Genomic DNA, 26171 nt, shown 5'->3' on the forward strand with positions numbered 1-26171 from the left:
TTATGTTAGTTGAGAGCTGAATTGATGAGATAGCCACCTGTCAGTGACCTGGCTGGGTGGTCTAATCCCTTCTGGCCTAGTAGTATTGACGGTCTTTAAAAGGTGAGACTGTCTGTTATGAAGGTGTTCCTATTTCTTCTGCTGCTCAAACTCCTTCTCTACCATCCTCTTGTACTCATCCAGCCCTCCTTCCATGGCCTTGACCGTCCCTCCTCCGCATACCCATAATTCCTTGCACACCATTCGAATCAAACTCTCGTCGTGAGAAACCAGAATCACTCCACCCTGTCAGCATGGCAAATAAAAGATTATTTAGTTCTACAATAATATACCACATGCACAAATGAAAACAACATACGTTTAGAGAAATTTTATCCATTCGTGTAGCAATGCATAATACTATAATAAAGTAAATACAAATTTACTCTCTTGTGTGACACTTGTGTTTAATGGATTTTGGATCGTAAAAGGATCTAAACAACGATGTGCATCTTCGAACTGACAACAAATTTGAAAAAATAGTGAACATTTCAATTTTCCATCACATACAATTTGGTAGCAAACAAAGAATAATAGTAGAGTCTTGTACAGTGCTCAGGTCTGGCACATTGGCACGCCTGGTGCTCCTTTAGCTTGAGCATAATTGCATTCTAATGTAATTCAATATCAGATAGATGTACATGATGTTTGTCTGCATAGCAGAGATAAAATATACTACTGTCTCCATTCATGTTGTTATTGAACAATTCTTGACCTTGTTTTGGATAAGCACATAAAATACACTTGGAGTAAGAAAACAGACGGATGTCTACAATACCTTGTAGCTGGCCAAAGCTTTGCCTAGGGCTTCGACTGTCTCTATATCCAGATGATTGGTAGGTTCGTCAAGAATGAAGAAGTTAGGACTGAAATTGAAATTAAAAGAACTAATTTAAAAAGCAGTACAACAATGGATTCATCATTTCACTACCTCGGTCAGTCATTAGTTTTCTGAAGTGGTAAACCCTTGTATACCTTGTATATGTCTGGTAAAGTGACAATACTGTAGTTTGTTGATATACACGGCTTGGACATTTAAACGTCTGGATTTCTAATTTTCTAAAGTATACCTACAAGATCATACAAGACAAATGCTACAGCATTTCCAATATGCCTCCCCCCTTAATTCAGTAAAGACCATGGCTTGAATTATTCTTGAAGTATCACGATGATAACAAAAATTATAATTACAAGTCAACTGATCTTTATGACCTTTGACCTGACGATCCCAAAATCTGATCGCTGTCTCCCTATGTCGTTGCATATTAACTAGAAATATCGCAATCTGTATTGCCACGCAATGCAAATGTATTCCCCAGCAGTGGCAGCGATTTTATGTCATCCTTATGTTCGAAGGAGGGACAAAGATCCCCTCTCCTCTCCCTGAAACAAAAGGATGACGTAGAGATTGCCACTAGTGGCTCAGACTTTTGTCAAGAGTAGGAGCAGCATCACCACAACAATATGTGTGTAGATTAGAGTATAATGCATCTCTGCAGAAAATTTGAAAGAAATCTGTGAAGAAATGTGGCAGTTAGAGCGCACAAAAGACAGCCACCAAAATACAACCTTTGACCCTATAACAGATGGAACACAGGTGGCAGCATCACAAAAGACTAAAGATGTGTAGATTGTACTAAGACACACCTCCATACAACATTTGAAAGAAATCTGTCAAGAAATGTGGCAGTTAGAGCACATAAAAGACATATATGACCTTTGACCATATTAAAGATGGAACAATGAGGGCAGGCAGCATTGCCCAAAAGTGTAGATTGTACCAAGATACATTTCTAATTCTCTATACAAAATTTAAAAGAAATTTGTCATGAAATATGACCTGCAGAGCGCATACTAGACACCCACCAAAATATGACCTTTCAACCATATAGAAGATGGAACACGTCATACCTGCCAACCTGAGACAAGAGAAATTAGGAGTAAATTTTTCTGGGTGGACTACGAGGTCGCGAACCACCGAAGGATTGGGGTAGTAGCCCGTAGATTGGGGGGGGGGGGGGAACTAACGATCACGTTCGAGCTGCGCTGTGTATATCTTCTATGAGCGCGAGCGCGGATGTTGTGTTATGCTTTAGTCTTATACATACATACATACATATTGGTATTTATTGAGCACCTTTACATGAACATGCTCAAGGCGCTTTACATTTCGAAATACAAACATAATAGTTATATACTCTCCAAGTGCATTACACTCTAAAAAAAAAAAAAAAAAAAAAAAAAAAAAAATGAAAAAAAAAAATGAAAAAAAAAAAATGAAAAAAAATAAAAAAATCGGAGTTTTGAGGCATGCATTCGGAATTCGGAGTTGGTATGAAAAATGCGGAGGAACTCCGCCTAAATCGGGGTGGTTGGCAGGTATGACACGTGTGCGTATAGTCTCATATACATCTTTCTGTGTACAGTGCTTGTAACTTTACGAAGACTGGTCCAAATTTCTTATCATTTTGATGATTCCAGAACTTTGCAGTACACGCCAATACTTATATGCTAGATGACCAACCTTTTCTGATCGATTCCACAACGTTTCTTTCACAATGCAATCACATGACCATAACTGGTCTTTATCTTTAAGTTCACAGCTTAAATAGCTTAGAATATTTATTGATATTGTGATAACAAGCTTTAAAAACCGTTTGATGTAATCCATACTGACACATCGACCTTTGACCTTTTTAAAATTTTGCTAAATTGATTCTCAGAATACCGATTTAAGAAAGATTTTAAGGGTATTTCATCTTACTGGAGTGAGATAAAAAATGAATCTCAGAATACTGCCCCTTGCCTTAAAAAGGCAAATAGAGAGAGACAGAGAGAGAGAGAGAGAGAGAGAAAGAGAGAGAGAGAGCTCAACTTACTTTCCAGCACACATGAGAGCAAAGACTACTCTACTCTTCTGACCTCCAGAGAGACTGGTCAATGGTCTAGTAGCCAGGTCACCCGTCACTCCAAAGGATCCTAACTGCTGCCTGTACTGCTCGGCTGTCTTTCCTATACACAAGAGCAAGGCAGAGAGAGAGAGAGAGAGAGAGAGAGAGAGGAAGGGAGAACAGAAGGAGACGAGAAGGAGTGAGATAAAGAGTGTATAAAAGAGAGAAAGATATAAAGATAGAGGAAGAGAGAGAGAGAGAGAGAGAGAGAATGAGAGGAAGGGAGCGCAAGTAAGAGATGGAACAGAAGGAGACGGGGAAGGAGTGAGATAAAGAGTGTATAAAAGAGAGAAAGATATAAAGATAGAGGAAGAGAGAGAGAGAGAGAGAGAGAGAGAATGAGAGGAAGGGAGCGCAAGTAAGAGATGGAACAGAAGGAGACGGGAAGGAGTGAGATAAAGAGTGTATAAAAGAGAGAAAGATATAAAGATAGAGGAAGAGAGAGAGAGAGAGAGAGAGAGAGAGAGAGAGAATGAGAGGAAGGGAGCACAAGTAAGAGACAGCACGGAATGAGACGGGGAAGGAGTGAGATAAAGAGTGTATACAAGATAGAGAAAGATATAAAGATGGAGGAAGAGAGAGAGAGAGAGAGATACAGAGAGGGAGGGGGATGGATATACAGGAGAAGAGTGCAAAAAGGAATGAGGGGGAAGGGAGAGAGAGAGAGAGAGAGCCAAAAAAGTGATTAATCATTGCATTGTTGTGTGAGGATATTTTTTTTTAATATTTATAATTCACATTAAAGCAGGACAAATTCAAACAAGAAAAGAGAAGCATGCTAGAAGAGACAAGATGCACAAGAACTTTCACTGACAAGATAATGGTTTGATTTAAAATCCCACTACCCCCTGATACTGTGTGATTTTACAAATGGCGAATGGACCTGTGTATGCATATTTATAAGCCCCATTTGACGTCTGTGAATTCTACGTCAAAAGGTGTATTGCCATTATTCATCTCTCAGGCATCATAAACAACAGGTTAAGACCCTTACTAGCAAAATGCGAGGGAAAATAAATGAAGAAACTAGTAAAAAAATATGTAAACAGGAAGGCAAGAAGGCTGATAAATACCTGGGAACTTGGATGCCATGACTTCTATAGCATTCTTGTCAAAGTTCATATTGTCTATATGATGCTGACTGAAGTAGCCTAACCTTAGGTTTCTATGGCAGTGCCTGAGACCTGATACAGGGTTCAAATCACCTAACAAGATCTTCAGAAGAGTCGTCTTTCCAGAACCATTCTCACCAACCTGGAGAAGGGTACAGACAGAAAGAAAGGACAAACTTAATAAAGATTTATGCATCAAATTTGATTACTTTATAAAATGGTCTATTTGGATTTGGTTCTGTCACTTGTCACTCAAAGCGAATAACCTTTGGGGATGCTGATTAATATCTAAAGCAATCTTGTGCATTATCATTCAAATTATGGGGCATTATGTTGGGAATAATCCAGCACCTTTGATTAGATAGGATCCATTAATAAGCCATATCATAAACACCATAACATTTCCTTTGGTACATAATAATTGCTGCTAATACACACACTTCTATGTTGCATACAAGTCATATCTGTTTGTGACACGTCATCCTAAGAATGGCTGACCTTTAAGGGCTTGGCACTGACATATTGCTAATTTATCCCAAGCAAATTCTTTTGGAAGGGATGAAGACATGGGGGTGTTTCACAAAGACTAAGATTGACTTTAAGTTGGACTTAACTATGGCAGGCCTTTCATGCCACTAGTTCCTCTAACCATTCCTGGCATTGGTTTCACAAAACTTCAGAATTTACCTTTTTCAAAATTTCATTGTGGAAGGAAAATATATTATCTAAAGATCATAATTGGGAGACCAATGGTGAGAGCAACCAGTGGCATAAATGGCCTGCCATAGTTAAGTCCAACTAAAAGTCGATCTTAGTCTTTGTGAAACACTCCCGTGGACTTACGATACATATCCTAGACTCCATGCAAGCCGACAAGTCTACAGCATCAAAGATATGTGCGTCAGGACCATAGCTGAAGTTGACTTCATCTAACTGTAGGATGGGCGGGGAAAGCTTCGAGATTTCGGATGGAAACCTAGCAACAAGCAACAAATGAAATACTGATGTTAGCTTGAGCTCTGATAACATTCAAAAGAATGTCACATAATTACATGTAATAAATACTTGTAATAATATAATAATAATATTAGATATTTATATAGTGCACATATCCACCCTGCAAAGTGCTCAAGGCCCTCCAATATTACCCTGGCTCTGCTAGCCTATCGATTTCGGTGCTCACAGCATTCAAGGAATTCCTTCCTACCGGTGCCCATTTAACACCTGGGTGGAGAGTGGCAAATGTAGATTAATGTCTTGCCAAAGGACATTAGTGCTGCGGCAGGACTTGAACCACTGACCCTGTTATCCACAGTCCGACGACTTATCCACTAGACAACAACACCTCTATAGTGAGTGTTCGAAGGTAAGGAGACCACAGACTCACCTCAAAAAATAATTTGTGAACAGAAGAAAGCCAGTTTCTATTGTTATTCTACCATTACAAGAAGTCACTTTTGTTTTGTATAAGGAATACTAGTAAACCATACTCTCCATGCATGGCACTGTTCTACATGTTTACCATTAATATGCTGATTTCATTTTCTTCACACAAAGCTCCTGTCAACATTCTATGGATATTAAATTATCCACTGTATTTCCGACCAACACACAATCAACTTAAATTTCACCCACAGATATACTCTGTAAATCTTATTATCCCCACACCCATTGCATACTGATTGTAGAACGCTAAGCATTACCTCGCCTGTATCTTGTGATACGTGTAAAAACGCAACACGCATATGAAAATTATTGTATTTCAGCCTTTAAGCAGCTCAAGATGAGAATTTTATGATCTGCCAGTTTACACTAAGCAATGTTGCATTGACTTTATCCCAGAAATTTAAAGAACACTGTCTCAAGAATGCTGTTAATACTATCTCAAACTTTACCCTTATCTAAGTGAGGAAATCAATACTAGTTGGAAAAAAAAATGATGCCTCCACGTCTGACGCAATATCCTTAAGTGCACTGTTTCTCATCTGACATGACTGTTGATCTGCCGTGACCCCAAATCCTCTTGTGATTGTTCATTCCTCATATCTAAGGTACATCATCAAAGCTATACAAATTTATGTACAGTGATTCTAAAGGAAAGTTCATTGACCTTTTGACATTCGACCTTGACATGTAACTGCGATTTAAATTTGGTGATCCTACCTCAAAGCTACAATACTTAGAAATTTTCCACTTACCTTAGTATAACTTCACTCTCTTTTTCGACTGGAATGAGTTTAGGCCTGAAGGGAAAAAAGGAGAATGATTAAATATGTTAATGTGCAATTGATTCACAAACAATTAAAGATGGTGTATAATAAAAAAAAGTAAATATATATTCATATTTTTACGAAAACATAGCTATTGATAATTTTGATACCTTACTCTTCCAGGATATGATAAATGAGTACAGGTCTACAAGGCCTTGTCATACACTATGAGCTCACAACACATCCACAATTTAACGCCACTGTCCAAAGCTATATGTACACAAAAGCTTTGATAAGTGACATGTCTTAAACAAATAATACAATGTCATCATTAATGCAATAAACTCCAAAGATGTGGAGTTCCTGCCACAAATATAATGATGAATACTAATTTCAAGATTTCTCTAATTAAATCATGCATCCAAACAGAGGAGAGACTTATGTACTTACAGTTTTTCTAGTTGTTTGATTTTGCTCTGTACAAGGGCAGCTCTGTTGGCATTGTACCTGAATCTATTTATAAAAGTCTGAAAGAAAAAGAAAATAGATAATTAATGAACATGCACAAACAAAATGTACTGTTTATCCTGTATCGGGTAATGGCTGTCCAAGAAACTCATTAAACAAATATCAAGAGCTGTGGGTCAAAGCTCTCAATATTTAGAAGTATTGAACAGTGTTCAATACGGTAACATTTTCATTCTTTTCATGACAAAATTAATGATCAGGATGAGTGAAAATAAGGAGATAAAAGTGTTCAAATCTTCTCAGTGCATACATGGACATGTATGTTGGATATAGCAACTCAATTTGCCCTACCGCAAGTACAATATTTGACAGTGGATGACGACCTTCCTCCCACACTGCGAAGGTCAGCACATGCACAGATACGATAAGACAAGGTTTCTTCCAACTCAAATAGAGAATGTACAGCAGTGTAACTAATTCTATATCTTATTAAAATATTGTTCAGGTTTCATGAACTCCCTCAATGATTTGATGAGATCTACACATACGTAGGCACCATCATTATATGTTACTTATAGTTTATTGGTAATATAATAAACTATAATGTCTATCAGACTTTCCAGTTCACGACCAATTGTATTTATATGGAAAAAGGAAGTGCCTTTGACAAATATACCAATTGATGGCGCTGACCTCTATGGCCAAAAAGTGTCGTTGCAGTAGCGAGAATTACAAGTTTGATGTGATTCCAAACCAAGCCCCCATTTCACAAAACTTGTCATCAGTGACAAATGACAGTTTTTGTTATAAGCTACTGAAATCCTTGCTTCTGATTGGTTACCAGCAGATTTGTCAGTGATTCTTTTGTCATTTGTCATTGAAAAAGGCTTTGTGAAAGGGGTCCCAGATGATACATTTGATGTAAAGCTCTCACCTGTACATGCTCTCTGAACTGGACCTGAGCTTCATACTCCCTCTGTTGGTTCTTGTGTTTCTCTGTCTTAGTCTTGAAGAATTGTTCATAGTTTCCTCTGTAGGCATCTAACCTCCTTGAGTGCTGATGAATCATGTCTGTGGCGACCTCGTTCAAGAACTTCTTGTCGTGAGAGACTATGAGCAGTGTTGTAGGCCAATCCTACATAGGGCCAAAGAAGATCAAAATTACTTCATAGATTGTTATTTACAGTTAAACCTGTCTTAGCAACCACATGTCTGTAACAACCACTGTCTATAATGACCACTTAACCCCCCCCCCCCCCCCCCCCCCGTGAATATTATCATGATCCTTGAGAAAATCAATTTTTGAATAAAGAGCATTAACTTGGCATCTGTAGTTTTTATACCAACTTCATAAAACATTACTGGGGTAAATATTGGTTCCTTCTTCTTTTTTCATACAGCATACCACAATATTGAATTCCATTGAATTACTACTTACTTGAAGGTAGTCTTCAAGCCAAAGAATGGCTTTGATATCCAACATGTTAGTAGGTTCATCAAGTAATAAAAGATCTGGCTTTGAGAAGAGTGCTCTGGCCAATGCTATCCTCATTCTCCAACCACCAGAAAATTCTCTGAAAAAAAAAAGAACAATGATGATTAAATCTGAATAGTTACATGTATAAGAAGTGAGGTAGATGAGTCAGGAATCGTCTGTGTAGTCCTTCAAAGGCCTGGGTATTCTTTCTTGGAGAGATATATTGGTTTGTCAAAATTATAACCACAAAAGAATTATACAACAGAAAGAAAACCCCAGTCCTTACAAGGACTACACACATGGTGTAGCCGTTTAATGTTAATAATGATAATAATATTTAATTTTTATATAGCGCTTAATACAAATGTCTCTAAGCGCTTTACAAATATACTATTACCTGACTTATTCTGAATGGTTGGTTATCTAGTAGATAGAAACAATAAAGTCTTAGAATCATCAAAGTTTTAATGATTGGACTTCATCTTCCTGAAAATCACAAGTAATTCAAAAGTTGTGGACGCAGATGTAGTACGTGGGACTACACAAGCATAAATTTGGTTCAAGTTTGTATCCAGTCATATAGCACTTTAAGAGCAATCCTTATCTTGGGACATTGCTAATATACTATTCTTCTGGTTAAGAATGAAAACAAATTGCTCGCAAAGTATTTTGCACATTAACCAAAACTCAACTGAAATGATGATTTTTAAATTTCCTAAGATAATAATAATAACATAATAATAACTATATTTATAAAGCGCAACATATCCATCTCTAGAGATGCTCAAGGCGCATACAAATAATTTAAATTAATATTCAACATACTTAAGATTAAAGAAATATTAAATGTTAACTTGCATTAGATCACACAAGTTCATGGTGCCAAGGTACATGTACAGTGTACATACAATGTGGCACAGTGTTATTGTTTGTTTTGCATGCATTGTATAAAAAGAACATTGAAATTTAACAAAATGCATTGAGCATCAGGTGAGTTTTAAGCCCAGTTTTGAAAGTACACTGTAGAGAGAGTGTTGGCCGTCTGAATAGAGAGAGGTAACTTATTCCACAAAGAAGGAGCTGCTGATGCAAATTCTCTATCCCCCCAATTTCTTTTGGTACGTATTTCTTTAAGTCTAATATTATGTGATGAACGTAAACCAGAACGACCTGCGGAGTGGGGCGATAGAAGGGATGAAATATATTCTGGAGCTAGATCATTTAGTGCATGATAGGTTAAGAGTAGAATTTTATAGATCACACGCTGTTGAACAGGGAGCCAGTGCAGAGATTTCAAGATAGGACTGATATGTGAAGATGTCCTTGTTTGAAACTGGACGCAGGTAACAGTCTGAATGCTTACAAAAAAAAAGCAAAGTATTTTTCACCTTAACCTTCTATCTAAATTGATATCACAATCTGGCTGTCCTGCTTATCAACTAGTAAGGACATTCCTATATGAAAACTAATTTAATTTGTTAATAAAGTTACAATTCACCCTCCTGAAGATGTGAGTCAAAGTTGATGTTGGATTTCTGGTATATCCATTCAATCCCGACAATCATCTTTCAAATGATGAGGTTAAAAAAGGCAGTTTTAAGCATTTGCAAATAATGTTACAATATGCAGAAATATAAGCTGACAAGAAACCCCAAAGTTTGAGGCCATTTAAGTTAAATCATGACTGACCGAGGTAAAAGAAATGATCTACTTCGTTGTTTGATTCTTTAGATCATGCATTATAATAAAACAAGAGGAATCAGTCTTCTTCTAATATGCCTCCGCCTATATATATATATATATATATATATCGTCGGTGGGGTGACAAAACCTTGTATCTCAATTTTTTGAGATTTTGATTTTTTTGCATAATTGTGTACCTAATGGCCTACGACACCACCTGATAAATCCATGGAACGCCTCCTGTCTCGTTTTTTTTCACAAATTCCACACAAAGGACGGTGTCACAGCACTAAGTCTGTTGAGACAGGAAATGTTTTTACGCTCTCCTGAAAATCCATGATTTTTGAGGTTTTGTCACCCCACCGACGATATGTTCATTGATCAATGATCCTGTGGTCTTTAACATTCCAGCACCAGCTTTGGTGGCTGAGTCATGGAAATACATTTACAGTCAAACCTGTCTATAGCGACCACCCAAAAGGTGGCCTTTGTAGACAGGTGGTATTTGTAGACAGGTTCCTTAAGTGTATGATTCCATGAAAAACCATTTTAAAGGGAAACAACAAATGTGGCCTTTGTAGACAGGTGGTCCTTGTAGACAGGTGGTCACTAAAGCAGGTTTGACTGTATAAGTAAATAAAAGAAATGTCTTACTTGGTTGTTTGAATCTGCATGCTGGGTGAGAAGCCTAAACCATTCAGGATCATGGCTGCCCTGTCAAAATCAAACAAAATTTAAGCATTAAACAGAGTGATATACGATCAGCTTTACAACTGTATTTGCTTTGTACACATTTATATCTGGAAGGAAGAAATTCCTTGAATGCTTGAGTGCCTTATGGTAGCTTGGCTTAAAGAGAAAGTTGAGTTCCCGGGAAGAGGTGAAAATAGTTTGTGAACTTTATCATTCTTATTATGCAAGTGTGGAAGAACATCAGATAAGATAATGTTCCCTGAAAAGCATGGCTCTTCAAATGCCTTCATATTCTAAATATGTCATGTAACATCGTAAAACTTGGGGGATAGGTTTTTCACTTCAAGTGTTCGTGTAGTCCCATATACATCTTTCTGTGTACAGTGTTTGTAACATTACCAAAACTTGGCCAAATTTCTTATCATTTTGATGATTCCAGAACCTGGCAATACACACAAATTCTTATATGCTAGATTATCAACCTTTTCTGGTCGATTCTACACCATTTCTTTCACAGTACAATCGCATGACCAGAACTCAACTTCATCTTTAAGCTGGGGTTATAATATGATTGAGGCTACCCTGGGTAAACAAGACATACTGTTATCATTATTATATTATTATATACAGCACTGTTCTGCTGTTCAGCTTACACAAAAAAAATGATACATTTTAAGGTCAAATTTGAAATGACATAACATCAAATACATGAACATGCTCTTTGGCATCTTGACACACAAAATATTGACTCTGAAAAAACCTGGGACGTTCAAAAGGGTATTAGGGTATTAAAGTATTTTATTGCATGGTACATTGTCAACTGCAAGATGATGTGATACATCAAACTCTTTGACACTAATAATTATGATAAACTTGGTAATCATATAGAAGTATGAGGTTGACTAGAATTGCACTGAAATCATTGAAACTATGACCATAAAGCATGAGATATGTCCATTTTTACACATCAGAGCTGCCAACATTTGATTTGGGTAATCAGGGAGATTTCTGAGAGAGCAGCATCGAACGACTTCATTGTTGGCGGGAACCAAGAATGGCCTTTTAGTGCCCCTGGTGGGGGGGGGGGGGGGGGGGGCAGGGGGCAGGCCCCCAAAAGCTCTTGGTTTTAAGCCTCTTTGAAACCCTTTTAGAACACATTTTTTCAATGATTTCTCAAAATGGAAGGCTTTGATATGGCACATTTTATTTGCATACAATTGATAACATATGAACTTCACATCATATTTCAGACTATGAACTCCTGTTACCTCTATTGTGAAATGGGGGATGTACTTGTGGAAGGCAAGGACTGGGGTGTGCTTGAGGGTTTTCCTTGAAGTGACTGGTAGGTTGCTTGCTTGAGTTTGCTAAGGAGGTCCTTGCTATACTCCCTTTGGTAGCATGGGACATCTGTGTTGGCAATTTTCTCTGTTAGGAGTGCTTGAAGTGTTTTCAAATTCATTGATCCCCTGAAATCAGTTTTGTTCTTCCTAACAATGCTAAAAACTCTTTCACATGAAGCATTGGAATGTGGTATCACAAGCAAAGATTTCATCACTTTGCTCAGAAGTGTGTATTTCTTTGTTTTCTGTGTTTGTCAGATGTGATGTGGCGAAATACATCATTTCTTCCCCCACTCTTGATGGAGATATCTGCGCCGCAAACTGTACAAAATGCGTAGTATTCGCCTTTCGTAGATTTCCCAACACAAGGCCATTCCAAGTGGTAGTCATCTTTATATTTCTGATAATATTTCGACTTCGACATTGTCCTGGATGATATTTTAATACTCAAACAGAGAGCAAAATACAGCCTTGTTTTGGACAAAGTTGACTTACGCCTTCGGAAGATGCAAGTTATATCGATGCGTTCCCAACGGCAAAGGAGATCAGAAAAAAAAAGTCGGCTTCAAAATCCACTCTGCAGTAACACTGCCATGTTGGTATCAAATGATAATCCACTTAAAAATCACATCGCAAAAGTCCCCAAATCAATCCAAAAACTGATGTTGAAATGTGCAGTTTTTTGGGCCGATCGCAGCAGACAAAGTCTGCTTGTTGTATCAGTGCAACTTCTGGCTGCTCTGACGCGACCGATCGGAAACCGGCACCAACGTACCGGGACGCTACGGGGGCCGGCGAGGAAGCCGCCCGGCAGAGCAAGCAGGCGAATTGCTATCACACAAACACCACTCACATTATCACATGTTCCCAATGGTTTGTTAGATTAGCCCGCCAGTCGTTCGGCGTAACTCTCATTTATTACGCTGTTAAATAAAGTACGATATCACGGTAAATTTATATTCGACGACTGGATAACAGGAAAATTCATATTACAGAATTGCCGTGTGTTTGTATACGTACGTACGAACTCAACATGCTAGTCTTGTGAAACAGTCGTTTATGAAAATAATACAACTTAAAATCTGGAAATCCGGGAGATTTTTGCATGGGGTCGGGAAAACGGGATATTGGGTCAAAATCCGGGAGTCTCCCGCAGGATCCGGGAGACTTGGCAGCTCTGACACATGTACATAAATTTACAGTATATTTGTACATATCTTAATATATCATAGTGACATCATGAAAAGTTTGTCAACAAACAAAATTTAGCATTATACAGAGAAAGCTAAATAATACTCACTTTGAAGGGGCTTTATCAGCTTCTATTTCCGCTAGTTTGGCATATACATCAGAGAGTTTGGCACCAAGAGTGGGGTCTCCCGGTCCAGAGCTTAAAAAAAGGTGTTAATAAAAAGCAGTCATTTCAAAATTTCTAATATATGTAATTCTTTCAAATGTCTTGCTTATATGTTAGAAGGAAATCGCAAGCATTACAGCAATGTCTCCAAGACTATCCTCCCCTCCCCCTCCTCATCTTCTTCCTCCTCCTCTCCCTCCTTCTCCCCTTTCCCCCTCCTCCTCCCCCTCCTCTCTCTCTCTCTCTCTCTCTCTCTCTCTCTCTCTCTCTCTTCTCCCTCCCTCCCTCCCTCCCTCCCTCCCTCCCTCCCTCCCTCCCTCCCTCCCTCCCTCCTCCTCCTCCTCCTCCTCCTCCTCCTCCTCCATATTTTCATCCATCATTATCATCATCATCTCCATCACTATGATCATTATAATTTCATTTTACCTGTCTTGGATTTTCACATGTAGTTCCTTTTCCTCTTTCAGTAACCTTGTCCTGAGTTCATCGCACTCTAAGACACTATCTAAAGCCAACGTGTCATCTCCTATGACCTCTTGCTCGACGTGGAGGATGGAGATGTGGGATTGAAACTGAAGCTCTCGGCTGTCGAAATTGGAGGATAAAAACAGGATCGAGATCGGGAAGGCCCATTCAAAATATCACCGTGTTTAGCCTTGATAGGTAATCTTTGAGTTCTTGACTTCAGGATAAAATGAAACTTACAATAACTACTCAACAGTCAACAACACAAATATCCGACAAATAATTTTGAGAGAAAATGTATAATCGCTGAGTAGTGAGCAAATAATTATAGAAAATCAAGCTAGAAATTAATCACCATGTAAATATCACCTGCTCTTATGGACAGTACAATGAATGTGAATTCTGGCAAGCTATCGTTAGTTTGTATATCTTTCTGGCCCAAACACCCCTCCTACTGTATGATAAACCATTCACATAATTTCTCTCAAAATGCAATATCAGTTCTAGAACTCTGCATAAACAAAAACTGTAGCCATGCATGCATACATCTTTTCAAGAACCTTGTCATGTTTCTTTATTGAAAGATATATTTCTGGAAACCTTCTTTTTTGTAGGTATTCATCTGAATCATTCTAATTTCTTACAAACACTGATTCATTGCCCCATGTAAGCATATCCATGTTTGTACTTTTCTGCAAGGCTAAATTTGGCAGTATCTCTGTAGGTCAGAACAATATAGTAAGACAAAAATCATAGGATTCCCATTCTACTTTAATCAAAGAATGAGATCTGTAAATTCTCTATGTACAATAGTTTTAAATCCAAGCTTTCAACATCAAAACTATCTTTAAAAATATTTAAATAAATAATTGAAAGGTTTTGGGATACTGTTGAACAAAAAGAAACAAACAAGCTCTCTCTTCCAGCAATGTGTGCTCTATAAAAAATACATTTCTATTATAGCAATATATATTGTTAAGTCTTCTCACCTGGCAATCATTTTCAGAAGGGTACTTTTACCAGCTCCATTTCGTCCTACTAGTCCATATCGTCTCCCAAAAGCTAAAGTGAAACTAGCTTCTTTGAGAAGTACTCTGTTCAAAATCAAATTTCATATATATAATAAAATATCTTCACATTTCATAATGTTCGCTTCCATTCCAACTTTCTTCATGATATCATTGGATGAGCATAATAACTGAATGAATCATCAACTTGCAAGAAGATTAATGATTTTAGAATGGAACATCATTTTAGATAAAGTGAATGAAAAAGAAATTATCAGATAGATTAGGATTTTATCCTTGACATTTGAGGCTCGAGAACAATGGGCACATGCACAAAATCACCCCACATAATCACATACTTTTATTTTAAAATGAAAAGATCCCGCTCCTAACATTTTAGAATAATCACTTCCAAAGTGATGACGTGGTTTCATGAGGAGCTTTTGTTTCCACTCCTTAAAAAAACAAACCTGTGTGTATCATGAAATGCATTGCTGACAATTTTGAATTTTCTCTCAGTTGTTCATTTTTTTAATTTTCATGTGCTGATGCACATATAAGCAGTTTTATATTCCACATACTAAGAATCTTGCCCCACGATTGATCAAAAGTAAATCTTTGAGTGTTAGTATGCGAACTTTGGTCACGCGCGAACTATGGTCACAACACCATAACGCATACGGTGTACGTTAATTGATGACTTGTTGCTCTAAAACGACGGAAGAAGTGAAATGTTTCCGATGTGGAATATAAAGCAAATATTCACCTTTTGGTTTCAGGCGATGGCAAACGATCACTTCCTCGGTGATCTGAATGTATACGCTATCTTTCCTCAGCTTCACTTTGGAAAGATAGCTACATCCAGATCGCCTCGGAAGTGATAGTTTGTCCCATCACCTTCACCAACGGTAATTATTTGCATATTATCAAAAGACTCATTTGCCATGATGGCAAGGGGAAACTATTTGTTTTCTCCCCAAAACATATCTGCAATGTATCTTAACACACAAACATGTATTAAAAGAGAGCGAGTAGCAAAATGTTCTGATTGCGTACAAAATCATCCTTCTTAACTTCTGACTTATTATATTATATAGTGAGAACTTACTTTTCACCAAAAGCTACATCAAAGTTCTCTATCCTAACGTCTGAACCCTTAGCTGATCCAGCTGCTTCTGCTTTGACATCTTTCCTGCTAACGGCTTGACTGGCTGAGGCACTCACCACACTGATTACATAATCAAATCAAAGCAAATGTACAATAATTATGACTGCAATGATCATTGATAACAACAACTTCTGCTTTGAAATCTTTCCTGCTATAAACGGCTTGACTAGCTGAGGCACTCACCACACTGATTATATAATAAAATCAAATCAAATGTAACATACTACAATGACAATGATCATCATCATATATCAACAATTCAACATTGATAATGATAACATACATAAAGTTGCTTCTAATGATATTAATAACATTTTTTTTACAAAGAATATTAGCAAGGAGACATGTTTACAGAAGACCTTTCCAATTTAATATACATTTACATATTGAAAATTAACTAACAAATGCATGAGGCTCGAATATGCAAGTGATAACAATCATATGGAACTCCTTTGAAATCAATCTAACTACGATTGTTAGTTTTTATGTACCACAGTATTAAAAGAATTCTTATTTAATCCTGATGCAAATTAAGACCTTTACATTGATCTTTTTTCTCTGTTAGAAATAAATAGGAAATGTCATGGACGTTTTTTTCTTCTGACATTCCAAGCCAAATTGATCAACAGTTCAAATAATTTTATATGTTAAATAGTACCTTAAATGATGATTTTTTAAAAATATTTCCTAAGATGTCTTTTTTTGATACTAGATGTCAAATTGAGCACTGAGGCTTGTATTCTTAAATGGCAGAAAAATGTTATTGTGGTTTAACTTGAATCTTAGTAAACAAGACCATGAGACACGCTCTTTATTCTGTAAAATTACTGTAATTCTGTAACAAACTGAAGAAATGAAATAAATCTAGCCATGATAAATATGAGAACTGGAGTTCAAAACGAAAAGATTTTGTGTCAGGATGGAGAGATTGACACCTGGTGCTCCATAAATGAGTGATCTAACTCTACCCATTTAGTGAGGGTTTAAACCTGGACAAAGTTAGTATGTTTTCTTATGAATAACAGTTTCCATGCTTACCCATTTCGTTTAGCTGCTTGCTCAGGCTGTAACAATTTCCTCTCTTGCTTGGCTTTCAGCTTAGCTTCAGCTTTCTCCAATTTCTTCTTGTTCACTTGCTGTAAGACGGTTTTTAAGTAGACAAAGATCAATTAGAGTTAACAACTAAATTATTCATACCCTCACTAAGTTTTGCAATTTCATAAGTATGTGAAAAATTGATATGTCCCAAATTATGTTTCTTGATTATGTGACATACAGTCATACCTGCCAACATTTGAAAATGAGAATTAAGAAGTTTTAGCATGGTATGTCTTTGAAAATAAGAAGTCTGTACCCTTAACAGGCGTTCGCACATAACTGGCAATACGCGGTAAATCTGTGCAAAAAAAGCAAAAACAAATTCGCTGCTCAATCATGCAGCCCTTCAACATACGCAATATGTGAACTCTCACATCGCGGCATATGATAAAACAAGCTTAATTTGGCTCAAGCAAAACCAAAACACACACACACAACAACAACAACAAAAATCGAAATTTTTGGAAAAAAAACAGGATTTTGGGGTCCTAAAAATCCAGATAAACAGAATATTTTGGATAATTCGGAAGGGTTGGCAGGTATGTACAGTGTATGAAAGCTTACGGCAAATATTCAACTACAGCCCTACTTCAACCAGTCCACCTTTCATTCTCGAATTACGAACAACACAAAAAAACACCAAATTTAGAAGGGGTATGAATAATTTAGTTGTTAACTTTATCTCTTCTTTTGGGGCTTTGGTCATCTAATGAAACATGTAACAGATTGTTTTGGTTGACTTTTATCACACAACATGTACAATGTTAATGGAACATTTCCAAGAAATGTTGTGCTATCTTAAAAGAACCACCTGGTATGTGTAATGTGATTAATGTTACACTAAATGTCAATTTCATAGGAACAACTATTCTACTTACTGAAACATTTTTATTAGTAGCCATCCATATTGACCTGTCATCATTAGTGGAGTCTGTGAACAAATGAAAGGTTAGATTTGAAGAAATCCAAGAGATTGCAGGTAATGATTGCTTGCCTTAGTCTGTAGTCAATTGATAAAAAAACAGCCATTTTGAAAATTCTGTGGGCATTTTTGGAAAGAGAATGCATGAACTATTAAAGAATGTGAAAATTATTCTAAAGTGGGTCTTAAAGATACTATGTCCCTTTTGCAGCCAACCTCAAATTCTGTAGAACTTTGCAGGAATTATGAATATGTCATGTATGTCCTATCTGTGTAATTTAAACATTAGCACTGTCCTACATGTAATATTCAAATTATGCAAGGAAACCATTTACTTGCTAGACTTCACTGTCAGACACTATTGAGTGACTGACTGGCTTTTCCATCTTTGGTAATAACAGTATAACATGAGCTTTAAAGGGTACATGAGCATTTGTCTACATCAATAACTCACTTCTTGTAATGGCCAAAATTAAACTAATTGAATCTTTGCGCAGCATAAAACACACAACCATTCGGTACAATGGTCTTATAATCAGACTATTACTTACTGGCTCTATAGCTCCTAATTCGATTCGACAACTAATAGTTGTTATTTTCCCACTTACAGACATTTTGAAGCCCCCCCCCCTTTTTTAGGGAAGTTCTAAATTAGTATTATCTTTCAAATGCCGTTGGAATTTAACCTTTTCATTTTTTGGCCTGCAAATGGGACATAGTACCTTTAAGTTACATTTCAGGCATTTAAATAATGGCGATTTTGGTCTATTTAATGATTTAGGAATAACTATTTAAAAAAAAAAATAGATTGAAATGCACTAGGGATATGAGTTTGCAGAACTTTGTAATATATTATACTATAAATCAATAATAGTCATTGATACGCATTTTAATCAGAGTCATACATTTCTCATACTCATCATAAAGGCTGTATTAAATATAATTTGTAAGCGTATATTAGCTATAATAACATAGATTTTTTGCATTATTTCTTCATTAAAATCATCTCCAATATTATTTTTATATAAAGATAAGGAACAAATACTTCAATTGTTGTTTAGAGTATTATATCAACTAAGAAAACTGATAACGTTTGAGGGAAATTTCATTATTTCAATTTTAAATCTTTTGTCACCTCTATCCATATCAGTAATAATAATGATACCAATCATGCTTTTAATTCATGCCATTTATGATTTAATTTATTATGTCTAGAGATTCTCACTTCACTTCATTTTTGAATTGGTTCCCTATTTGTTCAAATCATTTCTTCACATAGAGTAGGTCGCCATATATTCAACATTAACACCTTTGAACCTTTATTTGCGACCACATGTGCAGTCTACAAAAAAAAAAAATCTTCTAAAACTAGCTTAAAACTAATTCAATTTATTGAGTTATTTTAATATAAAGATAATTACAATACTCTGGGTTTACATAGCTCTGAATCAACGATGTCTCTAAGTAGACTTGATTTCTTCAAGTCTCCTTAAGATTAAGATGAGGCACTTTACAGACTTATAATTTTAATATATTTCAAATTCACCAACCATCTTGTTTTCCTTGTTCGCTCAGCTGAACTGGGGCATCCAATAAGATATCATTCTTTTGGCTCTTTCCTCCACTCCTAGAAAACAGATATAATGAAACGATTTTAAAGATAAGGTTGAGTTCTGGTTATGCGATTGCATTGTGAAAGAAAAGGTGTGGAATGGATCAGAAAAAGTGATCATGTAGCATGTAAGTATTGATGTGTACTGCGAGAGTCATCAAAATGAGAAGAAATTTGGCCCAGTCTTGGTAAAGTTACAAGCACTGTACACAGAAAGATGTATATGGTACTACACAAGCATGAAGCATAAAAATCGGGCCTCATTGTTAAGCTGTTACTTGTCATATTTAGAAAATAAAGGCATTTTAACAGCCATGCTTTTCAGGGAACATTTTTTCTCTGATGTTCTTTCACTCTTGCATAATAACAATGATAACCCTCACAAATTATTTTTCTCCTCTTCCTAGAACTCAAACTTTTCTTTAAGGTTGTTGTGAGATCTGGGAAACCAGCAATATTTACATTTTTTGTATACCGGTAACCAAATACCACCTGGTTTTTAACTACAGTTAAAGCTAATGTTGAGCTCTGGTATGGGAATCGTATTTTGATTAAAAAACTGCTTTGATTTATTCTGGATTGTTTATCCTGCAGTAGATTGGTTGGTGGAACCAGTGAAATAAACGCACAAAAAACTTACTGGGCATCATCTTCAAGAAAAACCAAAACTCCCATTTGCACATAGTGACCTGTGTTAAGCGCATGGTGTCCGGCCTACAGTACTTATCTGGATTTCTTTTTCTCCCTATACTCATTACTCAGCCAGTATACATTTTCTACCAAAATTGTTTGCCAAATGACATTTATTTGTACACATTCAGTGTAGCTCGTTGGATTCTATGAAAATTCATTTTCTATATTTACCAGAACTCAAGTTTTTCTTTAGAAGGAATTGAAAGAACCAAGATTTTTCATCATCACTACCGTAATTCAGTTCTTCTGGAATTGCAACACAGTATTGCGGTTAAAGAAAATATCAATGCTTTCCATTTGAAAGAGAAAATCCAACACATATAGCCTTACAAAATATCTTCCCACAAAAAGAATTCATAACTCACAACTTGAGAGTTTTGTAGAGTTTCTTGCAAATGTGCCTAATGCCATCTTCATCCCTGTCAAAATCCACTTCATGAAGCACGCCCCCTATGGCCTCGTAGACATCATCCACGTCATCAAAGTCTTCTCCTCCATCCAGCACTCCTGGAAAGCAATGGAACATGTTACAGGTTAGATGCTGCTTAGAAGTATCGGCTTGCATGTATTAGGCCTGAGTCGAAACGGGTCCCCGCCCGGGCCCCGACCGTCGAGCTGAAACCCGGTTTTTGGTTTTCGGGTTTCGGGTTTCGGGTTTTTCAAAATTGAATTTCACACTGATATTTTGAAATATAGAACTAAAAATATGCAATTCACAAACTTATATTTCAATATAATCAAATAAATATGCTTTAGAAATAAATGGATATTGTTTCAGTTGACGGTAGGTGTTTTTATCGCTCTAAAATTGAGGCTGCAAGAAAGGAATCACGCTTCGAGGTACCGATCGAGTGCGTTCAGAAACGGAAGTGGAAATAGATCTATGACCCACTGAAGACAGAGCAAGAAAGTGCCACACACAAGACTGATCAGACGATTGCAATTAAATCGTAATACTAAAGGTATTAATTTAATTGTCAAAATATATCCACAACATAATGGTTTACCCTTGATAGTTTGATGAAGGAAAATAAATTAAAGCTCTTGAATTAACATCGAAGTGCCTTTCGTTCGTTCTAAAAATGCGTGTATAAAATTAACGGCAAGCAGAAGTTACGAGTCAAGCTTGATATGCATGTTTACATCCCTACACCGTCATCCGACCTGATCGGAACAACAAGCATTTAACTAATTAAAAAACATCACGTAAGACTTTAAGGGACTCCAATTCAACAAAATTACCGTAAAATAATTATTTTCTTTGACAAATAATACTATAGATATTCATAATATCTTACAGAAATAATGATATTTCATGAGCTACGTACTCGATATCGAGTTCAGCTAGCCATCATTTTGAAATGAGACGTAGTTGTCATGCAGAGAATGCGGCTGCTCGCAGGGAGGAAAAAAAATCACGTAATAGGCACGTGAATATCACGTGATCTCAGTCCCGCGCTTTTTCCTCTCTCTGCTGAATTACCGCCCTCTACAGTTTACTGCATGACAACTACGTCTCATTTCATATTGGTGGCTAGCTGAACTCGATATCGAGTACGTAGCTCATGAAATATCATTATTTCTGTAAGATAATATGAATATCTATAGTATTATTTGTCAAAGCAAATAATTATTTTACGGTAATTTTGTTGAATTGGAGTCCCTTAAAGTCTTACGTGATGTTTTTAATTGGTTTAATGCTTAATGTTCCGATCAGCTCGGATGGCGGTGTAGGAATATATGTAAACAAAACTTGACTCGTAACTTCAGCTTGCCGTTTATACACGCATTTTTAGAACGAACGGAAGGCACTTCGATGCTATATTTCAAGGGCTTTAAATTATTTTCCTTTATCAAATTATCAAGGGTCGTAAACCATTATTTTGTGGACATATTTTGACAATTAAATTAATGCCTATTAGTATTACGATTTAATTGTAATAGTCTGATCAACATTTTAGTCTTGTGTGTGGGGCTTACTCAGTCTTCAGTGGGTCATATTTCCACTTCCGTTTCTGAACGCACTACTAGGTACCACGCACGAAGCGTAATTCCTTTTTTGCAGCCCCAATTTTGAGCGATAAAAACACCTACCGTCAACTGAAACGATATCCATTTATTTTTTAAAGCATCTTAATTTAATTCAATGGATTATTTTATTGTTTTGAAAGTAGTAACTGTCTTTTCCGTCGCATTATTAGAACAGCAATTTAGTCTAACTCCCGCCGTTGCATGCACACGATTTTTAGTGTCGGTGCAGTGGTGAAAATTTCGGGTACCCGGTCCCCGCCCGAAATTTTCAAGTCAAACCCGGGTTCGGCAAAACCCGTGATGACTCAGGCCTAGCATGTATACAATGGCCTGAATTCACAAAGGAGGTTCAACTTAACACGTGGTTTAAAAATTAGCGCAAAATAAGCGTACCTTGCCTTGCAGGCGTTAACAATGGACCTCTGACTGTGTTGTGCTTATTTTGCGCTACTTTTAGACCTTGGGGTTTATGTATATGAAGATTTAAAGTAGGCCTGTTTTGAAAGCCCATTTTTGGTAGTCGTCTACACGGTGATTTTTTGGGACGATTAATCGATAGTCAGTAATACAGGTGTAGGCTGATGGGCGGCGCTGGGTGAGCCCGCCCAGCACGGGGGATTTCTGCCCATCACTCCTGATGAAAAACACTGCTTTAAACGTAACTATTTGTGAAGAAAAGAACTACTTACATTCATATTTTCGTCTTTAATCGTGTTTTATTTGCAATTGTACAAGATTGCTTTTTTTAATTCGAAGATGAATTATTATTTTTAAAGATTTGCCGAGTGTTGTTTGTCTAAATATGTTACGATTCACAAAAACTATAATGAATTTACTGTACGTATCGATGTATACCGGTACGTATTATATGTATAAATGGGTAAATTCAATATGGCCGCCCAGGCTCGTTCGATTACTGTTCTTATAAATGTATATTTTTAATAAGGTAAATAAAAAAGATCGTAATTTTCCAGAAGAAATAAATTAAAATACTATAATATATATTTATTTCATCATTTATATTGTAAAATTTGTCCGATATTATCGATATTAAGGTATTCATTTTTTGATTGATTGAGTTTGAGCCGAACTTGTTTTGACCAGCGCCTAGTACCCACGTGTATTCGTGTTTATAGCTCGTGATCGCGATGTTGCAGAGGTCAGCATTTGGGATTTAAATGGCGTCGGTGAAGTTGTGCCCACCGCTAAAAAATCTCTAGTTATAACACTTGACTATTATTATCATTAATTACTACCCCTCCCCCTTCCATTAAACCCTCGCGCGACCGCAAGGTAAATATAGAAAACGCCCTAACATTTCTTATAGTGATCTTCTGCATTTTCGCAGACATTTTTTTTCATCAGCGCTCTGCAGGTTTCGAGTTCCCGAACCGCGCGCTGGCGATGCGAAAAACAGATTCTGTGTAATAAAATAACCCCAGTCAGACGAATTAACAGCCAACCATCCAAGCCCACTCCCCGATGACTCAAGCTGACACGGTCACCTATTTTTCCCTGACGTCCGCACCCCGGTGACTTAAGCTCACGCACGCCAGCTATTCTCCACTCCTGACGACGGATAGTCAACCTGTTCGAAACATCGAGCCACTCATCCTCTCCAAGCGCTATAGTTCTCCTGAGAACTATATGCTAAGAAAGATAACAAACAGTCCTTTTCAGGACTACACTCCTCCAAGAAAGATTACCGAGTCAGAGTCCTTTTCAGGACTCCTCAAACCTCTCTCTCTCTCTCTCTCACACACGGTGCACCCGCAAACCTACTGTATAAAATAACCCCAGTTCACCGTTTACTCTTATGGGTTGTCCGTCTTCCAAGAATTTATCGCTCATAACGTGACAGTCTCCATACAAAGTCAATGTAAAATGCATCAAGAAAATCATTGTAAATCCATTTTTCGCATCGCCAAATGCGTGGATCGGAAATATGAAACCTCTGCGAAAATGCGGACGTTGCCAGTTCACCATTAGACAGAAAGCTTCAGTCTGTGATATAGACGGTTGTTCCGCTGAGATTGCATCTGGCTCCTCTGAGCGCCTCTATACATAGACTGAAGTACGTCCTATGGGGACTGAGTGGAACAAATGGGATCGGTTCGGCTGGACCGCGATGAATGAGATATGCAACGAGTTTTTCACTCTTTACGAGCAAAAAGAGGTACAAAACTTGGCCAATCTATCCCCCCGGTGGAATACCGTCTGTGTATGGGGAATGTCAACAAATGTCAGTTTTTATTATAGAAATGACCCATATCAGACGGTAGTTCACCATCTACTTTTAAGGGTTGTGTGTCTTCCCTAGGCCTAGGATTTATCGCTCCTCACGAGAAAGTCTCTGTACAAAGTCAATTCGAAATGCATCAAGAAAATCATCACAGAATTTGTTTTTCGCATCGCCAACGCACGGATCGGTAATAAGCAGGGCTGTCAACTTTGGGGAAGTGCTTCGAGGGAGGTCGTATGCAAATTTTTGTTTTGCTCAACGGCAGTGGCGTACGCAGGATTTTTTCAAGGGGGTTGTTTTTTTTGTTGGTGGGAGGTTTTTTCATAAACCAGGAGATTTTACATCGAAGCAGGAGAGCCGAAGGGAAGGCATGCTGGCGGGAGTCTCCCGCTACGAGCTATTGGGACGGCGGGAGAATGAGCGTGGTGGCGTGAGACTCCCTCCAAATGCGGGAGGGTTGACAGCCCTGAATAAGAAACATCTGCACAAATGCAGACGATCCTCATTTCTGCGGAGGTGTCTGGTCGGCTGTCCGCGATTACGTAGACGATCCTCGTTTATGCAGACGATCCTTATTCATGGACCAGCGCCCATATTGTTTATCATGTGCTTTATTGCTTCCTCGTAGCTAAAACAAAACAGTGTTACTAGATCTATGTGTGATCAGTGAACACGCATTACAATCTGTATTCACATTCAACACACACACATGCACACGTCACACCACAATGTTACAGCAGTAATGCCATTGCCATGCAATGGGCCATGGCAAATGCAATGAATGAATGAATTGGTGGAGAATGGACCACTAACTTACATGTGACGAAATAAAGCACTTATATCACTTATCAGAATGAGCAGAGCGAATGGTGATTTCCTATTTCACGATAATGCCAACAGAATGTTAAACTAAAGCGAAACGGGTATATATTTACCAGATACATAATCCAGAAGTTCCAGATCAATGGCAGGAAACTCTGACTCGACGATCTTTCTGTAGGCTGCCATGTTGGAGTTTGCCGGTCGATGCAGGTAGTCTTATTCAAGTACTGTACAGGGGCCAATTTCTCGAAATCGTCATTAGCGGAGGGCCAAAGTCAGAAATTAGGGTTTTGGTTAGTCTGCAGGCACAGACCCTAATTTGACACTTTATCAAAAAATCATTGTGCCTTGAGAGAAGTCTAGCCCAGCTACCTACTGGTTGTGTCCTGTGTCAGGAGCAGCTACAGTACATGGCCTATGGTAGTCTTATAGTGCAGACTCTCTTTTACGACTGACCAGGGTTTGTGCTTGCAGACTAGGTTTTGGTTGCCATTACTTCACGAAATAAGGACAAATTGTTTAGTTTATGTGAAGATTTTGTCATAATAAGCCAGTTCACGGTTGCAGTCTGAGCATGAGCAGATAAAGGTCATTGCAGAACAAATTTTGAAATACACGGAGACGAAATACTGGATACGTGTTCATGAAAGTTATGTAACATTATTCATTCATGCACATTCAGTGCCATCCATGATACACAGGTGGAAGTATTCTTTGAAAAGGGGAAACAAAGGCTATCTATATAGCACCTCCATCGCTGTAGGAGTGATTATTTCAA

The 26171-nt window shown here is 37.4% G+C and overlaps 1 protein-coding gene across 1 annotated transcript; it reads right to left on the reverse strand.

The window, feature by feature from the left end:
• LOC757212 (ATP-binding cassette sub-family F member 3) lies at positions 1–25637 on the reverse strand. Its single transcript, XM_030987169.1, has 19 exons — positions 25507–25637; positions 20664–20805; positions 19544–19620; positions 17950–18002; positions 17012–17109; positions 15914–16033; positions 14788–14892; positions 13760–13918; positions 13277–13366; positions 10595–10654; positions 8219–8354; positions 7715–7915; positions 6763–6839; positions 6301–6345; positions 4946–5078; positions 4064–4244; positions 2919–3051; positions 818–905; positions 1–285 (listed from the first exon to the last, which is right to left on the reverse strand). Exons 1-19 carry the CDS (start codon positions 25577–25579, stop codon positions 130–132), a joined length of 2127 nt encoding a protein of 708 aa, XP_030843029.1. The 5' UTR covers positions 25580–25637; the 3' UTR covers positions 1–129.
• Between the last annotated feature and the right edge of the window lie 534 nt (positions 25638–26171).

This window comes from Strongylocentrotus purpuratus, unplaced genomic scaffold (assembly GCF_000002235.5).
Source record: "Strongylocentrotus purpuratus isolate Spur 01 unplaced genomic scaffold, Spur_5.0 spur5_scaffold_16, whole genome shotgun sequence".
NCBI lineage: Eukaryota > Metazoa > Echinodermata > Echinoidea > Camarodonta > Strongylocentrotidae > Strongylocentrotus > Strongylocentrotus purpuratus.